This window comes from Microcebus murinus, chromosome 19 (assembly GCF_040939455.1).
Source record: "Microcebus murinus isolate Inina chromosome 19, M.murinus_Inina_mat1.0, whole genome shotgun sequence".
Lineage (NCBI taxonomy): Eukaryota > Metazoa > Chordata > Mammalia > Primates > Cheirogaleidae > Microcebus > Microcebus murinus.
In genome coordinates, this window is record NC_134122.1 from 9658059 (window position 1) to 9672446 (window position 14388).

General features: G+C 43.5%; 1 protein-coding gene across 1 annotated transcript in view; it reads left to right on the forward strand.

Annotated features, from left to right (window-relative positions):
- Positions 1–14388, forward strand: part of SNX29 (sorting nexin 29) — a 448301-nt gene that overhangs the window by 163251 nt on the left and 270662 nt on the right. Inside the window, exon 14 of the mRNA XM_020281338.2 lies at positions 12519–12601. Coding sequence (XP_020136927.2) covers positions 12519–12601 — 83 coding nt within the window. The remainder of the gene's footprint in view (positions 1–12518; positions 12602–14388) is intronic.

The following is a 14388-nucleotide window of genomic DNA, read 5'->3' on the forward strand; positions in this document are numbered from 1 at the left end:
TTTGAGACACAGTCTTGCTTTGTTGCCCAGTCTAGAGTGAGTGCCATGGCGTCAGCCTAGCTCACAGCAACCTCAAAAACTCCTGGGCTCAAGCGATCCTCCTGCCTCAGCTTCCCAAGTAGCTGGGACTACAGGCATGCGCCACCATGCCCGGCTAATTTTTTCTCTATAAGTTGGCCAATTAATTTCTTTCTATTTATAGTAGAGACGGGGTCTCGCTCTTGCTCAGGCTGGTTTTGAACTCCTGACATTGAGCAGTCCACCCGCCTTGGCCTCCCAGAGTGCTAGGATTACAGGCGTGAGCCACCGCGCACGGCCTGGGTTCCCTGTTGGTTGTGCTCGCTCTGTGTTCTGCTCTGTATTCTTCCGGAGCCCATCGGGAAGCAGTTTGCCAGCTTGTATCTGCTCCTCCTGCCTATTTGTCCCTGTTGTCTGTTTGTCTGGAGGGGGTTTATTTGGGTGCCCATTCTTCTGTTTACTTCCCTCCCCTGCAGGGGCACTGTTGGCGTTCGCTCCTCCAGCAGGTAAGCTGTCATGTGGGGTACCTTATAGTGTCCCAAACCGGCTTCCATGGAAGCCCAATTCAGCCCAGTTAACATAGGAAATGCCTCATCCCTAGAGGGCCTGGCCCTGGAGGAGATGAGACAGAGACGTTCCTGATGTGGAAATACTTCCAGGCGAGGATTTGAACATCATTCCAAGCTCTGCCCTATCCCTCATTCCCCAGGAGAAAGTAGATCTTTTTGTTTTAGAAAATTATGACAGTGGAGCCCTGATTCATAATTTATGAATAATTATGATGATAATCTAACAGCATCTAACATTGAGCACCTACCTTATGCCAGACACTTGACATATATTTATATACACACTCTTATTTTAATTCTCTCTGTAGTTTCTGAAGTGGGTACTTTTGTCATCCCACTTGATAGGTGATAGACTGGTTAAGTGATTTGCCCAAGGTCACATAGAGGCAGAGCGAGCATTCACCCCAGGCCTGTCTGACCTCAAAGCAAACATTTTCTAACAGCACAAAGGACTGCAGTGAGCTGCCTCCTTGATAAATAAGTGCCCTGAGAAGTAACTTATGTAAGTTTTGAGTCAAGTATGATTCTGGCAATTGAATTTGGAACCCTGAGATTTTCCCGTGGCACTCAGTATATTTTAAGTCTGTGTCATCTGCAGTTAATTACCTTCATGAGTTACTGGGCTATTTCCCTGGCTCTGGGTATGAAGTGTAGGGGCCAGAGTGCCGTTCTGGGCAGAATTGGCCAGGTGGCTAATGAGATGGGGGTTTATAAAATAGTGAAATGATGGTGACTGGGCTTGGGGGAGAGATAACACTAAAAATCAAACAAGCTTTTTGCAACCATAATACCTCCTCCCCATCCCCCCCCAGCTGGCAGAGATAAGATGCCACACAGCTCAAGCCAGAGAACAGCCAAGGAGAAATGCAGACTTCCTGGAATTTGAGGCTCCCAGCAGCCCTTGGCCTGTCTTGTTAGAGAAAACTACTGGAAAGAAAGGAAGAGTACTGAGACTACTTGTTTTCTGAACAGGATCGTAAGGAAGATTATTTTTCTTGCTTGGGTCTTTGTTAGAAGAGTGGTATGGCAGGAGCGCACAGGGCAGTGAGTGGCTCCCGGACTTCAGTGCGGCCCAGAAGTGTCCTGGAGGCATGTTGAAATGCAGATTCCAGGCCCCACCTCAGGATGTGTGATCATAGAGGTGGCCTACGAATCTGCTTTTGATTTTTAAATTTCTTTCATTCCTAAATATGTTCGCATATGTTTCCTACGATCAAAACATTCTCCTTTGCGTCGGCAGGACAGCAAATCAATCAAGTATCCTATTAGAAAAATAACGTGAACCCATTTCTACCATCTAATCCCCACCAGTTGCCCCGATAACGTCCTTTCTTACAAAACAATTTAGTCCAGAATGATGCCTTGCATGTAATTGTCATGTCTCTTCATACTGGAACTGTTTATTTCTCTCTCTTTACTTGACTCTCATGACTCTGACATTTCTGAATATTACAGGCCAGTTAATTTTGCAGAATTTCCTTCCATTTGGTTTCAGTTTCCTTATGGTTTGACTCAATTCATGCATCTTCGGTAGGAGTATCACAGAGGCAATGCATGTTCTCAGTGCATCCTAGCGGGTGGTGTGTGGCTTCAGTTCCATTCTGCAATGATGTTAACCCTGATCCCCTGATTGAGGGGGTGTCTGCCACCCTTCTCGACTGTAAAGTCACTGTTTTCCCCTTTGCAATTAATAACTATTTTGTGGGGAGGTTTTTGAAGCCATAAGTATCCTATTATGCATTAAACTTTCCATTTATACAGTTTGGATTCATGGGTTTTTATTTCTTTTGGTAGCTTATAAACTCTTACCATCACTAATTTGATGCTCAGATTGTATCAGATTTGTCCAGTGGGAACACTTACAAGCAGGCTTCTGTGTCCTTTTGAAATGTTCACATGGATTCACACCGATACCTTGAATTCCAATCCAACAACACTATGACTTGTTTTCTTCACATATTTACTGCTCCCTTCTCCAACAGTGAGAAACCAGGCTCCAGTTGTCTGTAATATATTTAGGTATTTGACCCATCTCTAAGTTAACTAATCTCTTACGGCTTGGAGTGAATTGCTCAGGAAGGGGAAGAGCAGGGCTGTGGGGAGATCCACGTTCTGGATAAAATGCGCTGCTGGTTCCATTATGGAGGTCCTCCCTCCTCTGACCACCTCTGGAAGGACCCTGGCCTGGTGTTGGAGGGTATGGACCACGGAGTTGCTCAGATATCAATCCTACTTCCATTCCTAGTTACCTTGGCTGGTCACTAACTCCGCTGAGCCTCAGTTTCCTCATTTGGTCAAATGTGGACAATGGTAATGTTAATACTTCATGGTTAGGAGGGCTGAAACAAGGCAAATAGGCCACAACCACTGTCCTCAAGGATCTTACGGTCTAAATTCGGGGAGATGAGCACAGGCCAGGGGTTACCGTTAGACTTGCTGAGAGAGAAACTCGTGTAGCATATGCTGGGGGCAGAAGAGGGAGCTCCCACCAGCCCTGTTTGGTAGAGGTGTGGTTGGTGGGAAGGGCTTCGGAGAGAAAATGGCCTTTGAGGAGATTCTTGCAAAGTTTGCTTACTGGGGGCTGGGGCAAATGGGGGTGTTGCAGACAGAGAATCAGATCAACCTCAGCAAACAGATATCAGAAAGAGTTTGGCTGGGGTAGGCCATAGGGAGGAGTCTTCCCAAGGTGGCCCTGGGCAGGGTAGTACTCTAGAAGGCACCCTTCCTTCCCCCTCCAGCCCCTAGCCCTCACTGCCAAGAGAGCTTGGCTGGCTGGGTTTTATTCGCCCGACCTTATGATGGTTTATTGTATTGCAAAGGCCGTGTGGGAGACTGGTCCGGTTCTCACTCCAGAGTCCCACTGTCTGGGTCTGAATCCTAGCTCTTCCACTTTTTGGCTTGTCATTTGCAAGGAAAATTACCCAGCTTTCCTGTAGGTATTTAAATTTGTAGGTATTCAAAAAGCCTTGTGGGCCCCTCCTCCCTTCTCTTCTCTCCCAGTCAGTGGGAGTGCTAAGCGAGTGGTAGCTAGTAGTGAATGCAGAAGTGTTCTGCAGAAAAGGACGAGGCAAAAGCATGTGTTGTGCTCATGTAGCAACAGGCCTGAGAGGTTATAATGCCTTGAAAAAAAGAAAAAGGTGGTGGGGTTGGAGTTGGGGGTCAGAGGACACTAACAGGGACATGCAGAATTTGGGAAAAATAGATTTTTAGCTGTAACTGTGTGTTATTTTGCAGTGAGCGTGACTTTTTGAATACTTAGGAGGAGTTGCAAATACCACAAAGCCAGGTGATTTATGCTGTCCTTCCTGCCTTTTGTTGATGCCTGCTGTGGGGCAGTCCTCATGGTTTGGCATAGCCTGGCCACTTAGCCACATTCTTCTAGTAGTTGGATGTGGTTAGGGTTAGTGCCTGGTACCCACCAAATAGTAGATCCGAGGTACCCTTGTGCTTTTGTATGGCCGGGGAAAGCAAAATTCCTGTAGGTGTGTCTTAGTGTGGTGCTTTGATGCCTGTGAATTACCAAATGCATTTAACAGGTTCACTGGTTTTGTTTTGAGTAATTATCCTTTGAGTGGTGTTGTCTGAGGTTGCTGGTTGTTTATTCTGACATTGGGGCAAGCATAATTGCTTTGACTTACAAACATTAATTATTGCAGTCATTGCAAGCTGTTTGAGAGGTACTTGCCACCTACTCGATGATTTGCTTTCTCTCCTGATGCTTTTAAAGAAAACTGCAGGGCAGCCAGCAGGCATTTTTGGGGCTGGGAGTGGGAGTCAGTAGGGCTTTCTGGAATCGGACAGATGAATATCTGAATACTTCTGTCCGTCTCCATAGGCACCACCTCAGTCCTCCCAGTCCTGGCTGTCAGCATTTCTTGCCTGGATTGACCACAGTGGCCTTCTGATCTACCAGCTTCTCCTATTTCCACCCCCGGCTTGTTTTGCTTTTCCGGCACAGCATGTCTGTGTTCCTTAGCTTAACACCTTTCCCTGGCTGCCCTTCATGCTAAGAAAGACAGCCACACTGCTTGTCGTGGCCTCGGGGCCTTCATGATTCATGGCCTGTTCCGGCCTTCCTGGCATCCCCAAGTGCCAGGGCCCAGGCAGGCCTTGGCTTCTTCCTGCCTCTTTCTTCTACCTAGAACCTCATACTGGAAGTGTCGCCGGCACCAAGAGCTTGTTGGAAATGCTGAGTCTCAGGCCCTGCTCCAGACGCCCTGAGTCAGAATCCTGGGTCAGAACCTGCATGTTAACAAGACCCACAGTGGTTTGTGTGCACCCAGCACAGCCCCCCACTTTCACAGGGTGCTCTGCTTCACCCCCTTCAGGTCCTGTGTCGTCTGTCACTGTCCAGAAAGGCCCTCTCAGACTCCGCTTTGTCAAACGCTCCCTCACTCTGTATCTCGTGCTTTTATCCGAAGCCACGTTACTTATTCGTTGACTGGCTGGACCACCTCCCCTTTGTGAAGGTCTCCTCTGTGAGGGTGGGGACCGAGTCTGTCTTGCTTCCCCTCCATTCTGTTGTCTAAATGGGGGCTGGTGCATGGTAGGTTTCAGAAGAGCATTGGTTGGGTGAGTTCTGTGTGTTCTGCAACAATCTCGTGAGGTCCTTAGCATCTCCTGTTATTTAGGTGAAAAAACCGAGGTACAGAGAGTGACATTGACCTTGCGCACATTCAGCTAGATGGGAAATTACTCAGGCTGCTAGATTTTCACTTTGTCAAATAGGGGATTGGAGGGTTGGAGAAAGTTAGTTTACTTTGGTCAAACTAGTGACTACTCTGTAACTCTTACCTCTCTGCTCCTAGGCTCAAAATTAGGGATAAAATTACCTTGTAGGGTGGTTGTGAGGATTAAACAAACTACACACGTAAAGCTGTGCATAATCAGTCGCTGCAACAAGTTACCCTCAAATTTAGCAGATTATCACATTGACTGCCACACTAGAAAAATTTTTTTCCTTTGGGGTCATGGTGTTTTATTACGAAAACAAAATAAAAACTTTGAAACCAAAGCAATCCTTTCTAATGTAATGAAAAATTTGTTATGTTGTTTTCTGTGTTATTTTTTTCCAATAAAAAATTAATATAAAAACTTAATGTAAAAAATAGCGTGAAAACTTGAAAAATAGTTCATAAGGGTAGAGTGTTTTTCTTGACTTGTCAGACTTAAGTGTCATTCAAAGGCAAATATAAATAGAAAAACAAAATTCATTGACTTGTATTCATTTAATCCACAGTTTTAGAATTAAATTGCCAATGTTAAGTGTAACAATAAGAACATCAACAAGGTACAATTTTCACAAACCAACTGCAGGGTTTTGCCAGGGTTTTGCTTCACGAGGCCCTGGGCTCAAAACTCTAGCGTGAGTTAAATACAACTCACATGGCGGCTAATGTGCTAAACAACACTTGCATTATTTCACAGTTGCTGTGGGTCAGGAGTCTGGACATGGCTGAGCTGGCTGCCTCTGACTCAGGTCTCACGAGGTTGCTGTCAGGTGCTGGAAGGAGCTACAGTCATTTCAAGGCGTGACTGGGCCTGGGGCATCTGCTTCCGTGCTCGCGCGTGGTTGCTGGAATGGCTTATTCTCTGCCATGTAGGCCTCTCCACAGGCTACCAGTGTCCTCACAGTGGGGCAGCTGGTACTCCAAGAGACACAGAGACAGAGCACAGGCCAGAGGGCATCCAAGATGGGTGTCATAGTCTTCTTATAACTGATCTCAGAAGTGACAGCCCACCGCTTCTGCCATTAGAGGTGAGCAAGTCCAGTTCACATTCAGGAAGTGAGTATTACGTGTGCCTGTTGGTACCAGGATCACTGGGGCACCACAGAAGCATTTAGAATAGCACTGTCCTTGACACCCAGTGAGCGCCGTGCTCGAGTCTGGTTTTCTGTGTTTCCCCTTCCAGGTGAGTTCTCTGCATCACAGTCACCAGGGCTGATCTTCTGTCTCCCACCAGACACTGAACCCCAGAAAGGCAGGTCCGTGGCCATCTCAGGCACCCTCCTGCCTTCTGTGCCCAGCCCTTGTTCAGCAGATGCTTTTTTATAACCTGTTAACAGAACCAGCATCAGAGGAACACATCCTGGTTGTAAAGGCACGATTCGCTTTTGAGCATTCTGGGAAAAGCAAACCACTTAAAAGACAAAGCCCATGTCATGAACCCAAGTCTTGTGTGACTTGAGTCCTACATGTTATTCCTAACGAGGAATTATATCATTGATTGCATGCTTCTTGGTGTTGAGCACCGACCAGGGCACTTTACACTCACTATGTCTAACCATCTAGCGCCGCGAGGGTCCTTTTCTCTCCATTTGGAGTTAAGACTTCCCAAAGAACCCACAGAACGGTTGGCCCACGGCCCAGCGGGGTGGGGCAGGATTGGTATTTGAACCCAGCCCTGTGTAACTTGGAGCCACACATCTTGTTTTCTCTTTTGGCATTATATGTATAAAGAATATGGCATTTTAAAGTGAAAGCCCACCAAGAGGCAAGCTCCAATACCGACTTGAACACACTGCAAACAAATTAAGATAGCTGGGAGCAGTGACTGGATATTTGATGTTTGGTTAATGTTTTAGGTGTGACACCGGTTTTGGAATAAGCCCATGTTGTGGGCAACCAAATGCAGTGTTTAGTGGAGAGAGTAAATCCAATCGTATGGCTATGTTCATTCCCTGCTCTGTTGCATATGAATCTTAAGTCATCTTATGCTCTAGATGTGAGCAGTCAATTTTCAAAGAATTAAAATGTAATAAAATAGTTGAACCTAGGCTTGAATATAAGCTGGTCTTTGATTCTGAAGTTAAGTCAGGTCTCAGGAAGGAATCCTTAGGGCTTCCCTAGAATCCGTCAGTTATCGTTGTGCCGGGTTTGCACAGGAATGCTGCAAAATGGAGATTTCTGTGTGTCAGGAGACTGAGCAAGCCAGGCTTGACTTGGATTTTTTAGTTGGGATGTCCTAAAATGATTCTGTTGATGGCTCACTGAGTCTTTGAGGCCACATTTCAAACTGAATTTTGAGTTGGTGACAGGCCTCCTCTTTCCCCTGAAGCTATGTTCAAAGCTGCACCACTGTTCATAGTAACATTTGCCTAATCGTCTGTCTTAAACCTAGAGGCGTGTGTTAATCACAGAGATAGAAAGTAGAATGGTAGTTGCAGGGGCTGGGGGAGGTGGGGAATAGGGGATTGTTTAACGGGTATAGAGTTTCAGTTTTGCCAGATGAAAAGAGTTCTAGAGATGGATGGTGGTGATGGCTGTACAACAATGTGAATGGGCTTAATGCTGCTGAACTGGACACTTAAAAATGGTTAAGATGGTGGATTTTTGTGTGTGTATTTACCACAATTAAAAAAACAAAACAAAACAGAGGCCGGGTGCAGTGGCTCACACCTGTAATCCTAGCTTTCTTGGAGGCCGAGGCCAGCCTGAGCAAGACCCCTGTCTCTTCTAAAAAATAGAAAAATTAGTTAGGTATGGTGGTAGACACCTGTGGTCCCAGCTACTTGGGGCTGAGGCAGGAGAATCACTTGAGCCCAGGAGTTCGAGCTTGCTATGAGCTATGATGACGCCACTGCAATCTCCCCAGGGCAACAGAGCATGATTCTGTCTCAAAACAAAGAAACAAAAAAGCCAAAAAAATCCCTGCCATACTATTTCTAGAGTGGCTGGACTATTTTTGTTTCCACCAGTGATGTGTATGAGAGTTTCAGCTCTTCCACATTCTCCACAGCACTTAGTGTTGGCATTAAAATTTTTTTCTAACCATTTTAATACATTAGTAGTGGTATCGCCCTGTGATTTTGGTTTGCATTTGGCTAATGATGTTGAACATCTTTTTCATGTGCTTATTTACTGTCCATTTTCTTTGTTTATATGTCTGTTCAAATCTTTTCCCCCCTCTCTTTTTTATTGGGCAATTTTGTTAAGTTTACGAGTTCTTCATATATTTTGGAACAAGTCCTTTATTGTCTATATAATTTGAAAATATTCTAGTCTGTAGCTTGTCTTTTCATGCTCTTAACAATATCCAATTTAACATTTCTGTTACGGATCATGGTTTTGGTATTTATAACTAAGAACTCTGAGTAACCCCAGGTTAGACATGATTTTCTTCTTCTAAATGTTTTGTAGTTTTGTTTTACATTTGCTTGTTATCTGATTTAACATTTCCATAAGGTAAGAGGTGTTGGTTGAAGTTTATCTTGTTGCATATAAATATCCAGTTGGTCCAAAACCATGTGTTGAAAAGACTGGTCTTTCTCCTGAATGGCTTTTCTGCCTTTGTCAAGAATCACTTAACCATGTTTGTGTGTTTATTCCTTGACCTTTTATTCTGTTCTATTGGTCTATGTCTATCTTCCATCGCCTTAATTGCTGTAGCTTTATGGCGAGTTTTAAAATTGGGGTAGTGAGAGTCCTCCAATTTCATCCTCCTTTTTCAAAATGATTTTGGCTATTTTAGTTTCTTTTTCATTCTATGTGAATTTCACAATCAGCTAGTCTGTATCTTCAAAAAGTCTTGCTGGGATTTTGGTTGGGCTTGCATTAAATCTGTAGATCAGTTTAGGAATAATTGACATCTTAATTATTTTGAGTCTTCTAAGCCACGAACCTGGTGTCTCCATCTATTTAGTTATTCTTTGACTTCTTTTCTTTTTATTTATTTATTTATTTATTTTTTAATTTTTCATATTTTTATTGATATGTCATAGTTGTATATGCTTTTGGAGTCTTTGACTTCTTTCATCAGTATTTTTGTAGTGCTCAGCATACAGATCTTGGACACATTTTGTTATATTTATAGCTATTTCATCTTTTGGAGGTATTATACATGATTCTTTTTATAATTTTACTTTCTAATTGTCCATTGGTAGTGTATAGAAATATAGTTACTGTTTGTTTTTGACCTTGTATCCTCTGACCTTGAAAAACTCATTCTAGGACCTTTTTTGTAGATTCTTGAAATTTTATATGCAGACATTCATGTCATTTGTGAATAGGGACAGTTTTAGTTCTTCTTTCCAACCTGTATGCTTATTTTTGGCACAGGGGTTGGAGGGGCGTGTGTCACTGGCTGGAGCCTGCTGTGCTGAATGTGAGTGGCAGAGGAAGCCTTCCTTTGCCTTGTTCACAGCTTTGGGGGGAAAACATTATTTCACCATTAAGTGTGATGTAGGATTTTTTGGTATATCTAATCTTATTCTTAATACATTTTTAAAGTATTCTAGTAAAGTATATTGTTGGAAAACTAAAGAATTTTTCTTCTAATTTCATTATCCAGAAGTGAGCACTGTTAACACACAAATATATACCTGCAAATATGCATAAGGGGTTGTAGTAAATATACTTTGCTCTCTGCTGCATTCACTTATCGGTGTATTGTAAATGTTCAGCTATGGTAATAAACATAGCTATCATAACTTTGACAGTTGTATAGTGTCCTGTTACAGGAGGATGTAGTGTCATTTTACTCACTCCTACCATATCAAACATTTAATTTTTAGCCAGTTTTTTCCTGCTATATTCACAACTTCCTCATGTATATGTCTTTAAGACTTCTCCCCTTCCTTTTCTGTATACAGTTTCCTGGAAGTGGAGTTACTGGGTCGGAAGGTATTTAGTTCTTGAGGCTGTTGATTCGTATTACCTGAACCTCACCTGTGACCAACTACTTACAGTTACGAGATGTGTGAGGGGGTTGGTAGCAGAGGCTCCAGCTGTATAACCCTTGGAATGCTCCTTAACCTCTTTTAGCAGAGCCAGCTGATCAGGAGAGTCTTACTCACATTTGCACAAGAGTCTCACCAACCAAGATATTCTGAAGACCTGTGTTGACCAGCCCACATTTTCTGATGGAATCTTTGAAGGCTTTAAGTGTTTAACTTTAACCCGTTTACTTAATTCCCTAAACTTATATGACATAATGTGAGGCTTTGGAGTTAAAGGTATGGGTTTAAATCCCAGGTTTGAATGTGTGTTTGACTCTCTGGGCCTCAACTTTCCCATCTGCAAGATGGGCACAGTACAACTAACCTCATGATGTGTTGTTGATGCTCTAATGAGACCAAGTATGTGACAGAGAGGAGAAAGGACATGGACTTGGAGAGGCTTGAGTGAATCGTACAGCCCACATCAGGGAATCTTTTCCCTCTCGGAGACCTTTTCAGGACTTGTTAGTTGTTTAGTTTGAGATATTTGCTGTTCCTATAACAGATGGGGAGAGTACAGAGCCTATGGAAACGCCTGTGGCTGGCTTTGTCTAGGATTAGGGGATGCTTAACCGACCCCTTCGTGGTTTACTTTCTCTAAAGCTTCCGAGATGAATGTAGAGTTCTCAGGGGATACCTAAGTAGGTGGTAGTTTCTGCTTTTGACCCCGACGTTCCTTTCTGCCACAGTATAGTGCTGAAAAGCAAAATGTAAAGAAAGTGCTGCCTTCGTGGGCTGAGGTATAGTCAGACACGCTGGAAACAGACGCAGACCCAGTAACGAGCTGTGCCGTGTTCTTTAGCTCAGTAAGTGTGTGGCACGTCCATACCAAGCAGTAGCATCTCCATCCGTAAATAGGCTGAGCTGGAGGCTGACTGCAGTGAATTGTTAAATGGGACAACCCACTTGCAGAAAAATTGATAATAGGATCCTGTTTTATAAAGCAAGCCATGTGAGCGTACTGGGGTGGTAGCGATTATCCAAGCATGGAGGAAGGCATGAATGTACATACCAGGTTTTTACCGTTGGTTACCACGGGGAAGGGATGAGCGGAGCAGTGAACAAGGGAGAGAAGACTTCAAACAAACAAATTAATGGTGCATGGAAGATGTTTTATCCTTGAGAAGTTATATTTAGGGTGTGTGTACATTCCCGGGGGAAGTAGGTTAAGATGGATATAAAATGTTAATAGGGTTTATTTCAAGGTGTTGGGGTAGTTTCATCTCACTTTTGCGTTCCTTCTTAAATGTGTTCTGATTGTGTATTTTGCAGTGATCATTTTTAATTTTATCATTTTAGAAGCAACCCAGTCTTAAGCTAGGAAAGAAAATTTTTTTTATCATATTTAAAGGCACTCAGGCTCAAGTCCTAGGGGTAGAGAGTAGGGGCACAGGCAGAAAATGTGGAAGAGGCTCTTCTGTCTGGCATAGCTGGTGAGAAACCGAGTCTGAATCCTGAAGGAGGTGGAGAAAAGCTCTTGTGGGCATTGGGGCCAGGAAGACCTGGCTTTGGATCTTGGTATTATGTCTCATTGGTGTCCATGTGGTGAGACCTTATCTATCCAACTCCTCTCCTTGAGTCATTGTGCATTTTTCCACTGAATGAAGAATGGATGGATGAATGAATGCATGCTTGATTCAGTGAGACATATGTAAAGTCTAAATACTCAACAAGGAGCAGTTTCCTCCCCCTGGTCCTCAGGTTCCATGCTCAGCCACTGTATGTAGAGGGTGAATTCAGTAGGTGGGGTCCTGTGGTAGCCCGGGTTCTGTGTTCTGTGGTATATGATCTTACGTGGGGGTGGATGTGGACTTGGTCAACTGCTGCTTTTCTTTATGCCTCACTTTCCTTATCTACTTGGTATGTGCTTCTGTAAATGGAAAGAATATTACAGAGTGTGCCTGACACTGCATTGGGCACCTAAAAGATTGATGGATTCAAATGGCCTGAGCATAGCATGTGTCAATATTCTGAATTTTGGGGCACTAGAACCAGTTCATGCTTATCTCCATCATGCAAGAACAGTTCTTGAAGTTACTCTGCAAACGTGTCCTTGGTAACATAGTCTATTCCAGTGATGATCTCTAAAACATGAGAATATACTAATGTTTATAAGATGCAAAGTATGTGCTTTTATTTACACAGATTCCTCCCCACCTTGGGTCTGAATTGCCAATTTTTAAATATATTTTTTAACATTCTTGTACCTGCAGAGAAAACGAGGTGCTCAAAGTCCAGCTGAAGAAATATGTAGGAGCTGTCCAGATGCTGAAAAGAGAAGGTCAAACAGCTGAAGGTGAGGGGGACACTGAGTCCGGGTGGGGAGGGGCTGAGTTTTTTGAGTATCCCTGTGCTTGGTACATATAGACATTCCTCATGTCATGAATACATACACAGATGAATGAGAAAAATGGTGCAGGTCAGGATCCTGGAAAAACAGGAGGAAAACCCTGCCGTGTATTCTTGCTAAATGTGTAACTATTAATAATATCGTAAGACTCACTTGCGAGACTATCAGCAATAGTCGTATCAGCTTGTGTACTTAAGGACTTTTATGTCCAGAGTCTTGAGACACTTGCAATGCAGAGGACCTTGTGGTGCATTGCTTGTGTGTCAGGCTGGGCGTGCAAGCAGCAGAATGCCAAAATGATGGACAATCAGAGCTCTGGACTTAGGCTGATCAGGTTCCAATCCCCAGCTCTGGTTGAGTTTCTTATCCTCTGTGTGTCTTGGTTTTCCCTTCTGTAAAATGGGATCAGTTGACCTACCTCATGAAGCAATCGATGTAGACATCTTTGCATGATGCCTCCCATAGAGTAGTAAGTACTGGATAAATTTTAGCTATTACTATTGTTGATATCATTTATCAGAAATACACATAAACAGAAAAGTGATCACTTCATGAGGGTCTCATTAAACGAGGTGGTGCCACATGCTTCCTCTCTTGCACTTTAGCTACAGTTTACCTGTCATGAATCTCCTGAAATGTTTCTCAGGTCAGCCTGAAGAAAGGAGGCTTAACTTTTACAGCCCTCAACTGACTGAGTGTAACAAAACTCTGTTAAAGAAAGATGAGCTCTTGGAGTGTGGACATTTTAAGCAAGGTGGACACTCCACTCTCCCAGGCCTTGGCGGTCAGCCAGACTTGCATTTGAATTCAGGCTCGCCCGCCCCAACTCCAAGCACCCTTGGAGTTATTTTGCCATGTGTACAAGGAAGCATCATTCTAATGTCATGAGGTCCTTGTGGGGAATTAACCAAAATAATGAACACAAAGTTTCCAGCATGGCACATGGCTTCTAATAAATGGTTGTTATTTGTCTGGGTGATGGAGACAGGGTTGGAATCTGGATATGGCTGATGTAGCAACATCATGAAGATGTGGATTTTTATGGAAGCTCGTGTGTTTCATTATGGTCTCCATTTGATCAGGATCAGCATGTTGGTGATATTTTTTTTCCAATAACATGCCTTGCTTTATTCATATTTGGTCTGTAGCCAGGATCCATCCAGGGGCTGTCAGTGCAGAATTAATCATATCTTCTTCTGTGGGCTCATTGCCCTTTCCATACACATAATGCTATTATGGCCCTGAATTAATTTCATTATGCAGAGTTATGTATATGTTGGTCTTGCGACTTTTCACTTCTCATCTCTGTTTCCCCAGCAACTGGCTTTGGTAGTCACTCATTACATTCATTATGCGTTTTGAATGAATAGTATTTGTCTAGCCCTTTACCCTTTCCATGCAAGTTCAAATGTATTCTGATTGGACTCAGTAGCTCTGTGATGAGTAGGTAGTTTTTTTCTCTACATTAAAAAAATTATTATTGGAGACTTAGAGCTTAAGGGGCTGGTTCATGTATCTAGGGTGGAAATGATCTTGGGCATTTTCTTCCCAATCCCTGGTTCTTTGCATTATAAAATTCTTAAACTTTAGTGTGCAGAGGAATTATCTGGGGAGCCTATTAAGTATGCCTCTTCCCAGGACCCTGTCTCTGGGAGTTGTTGCAGTGGATTTAGGATAAGGGTCTAGATTTGCAGGTCTAGATATGTGACTCGAATGACTATGGACTGTGCTGC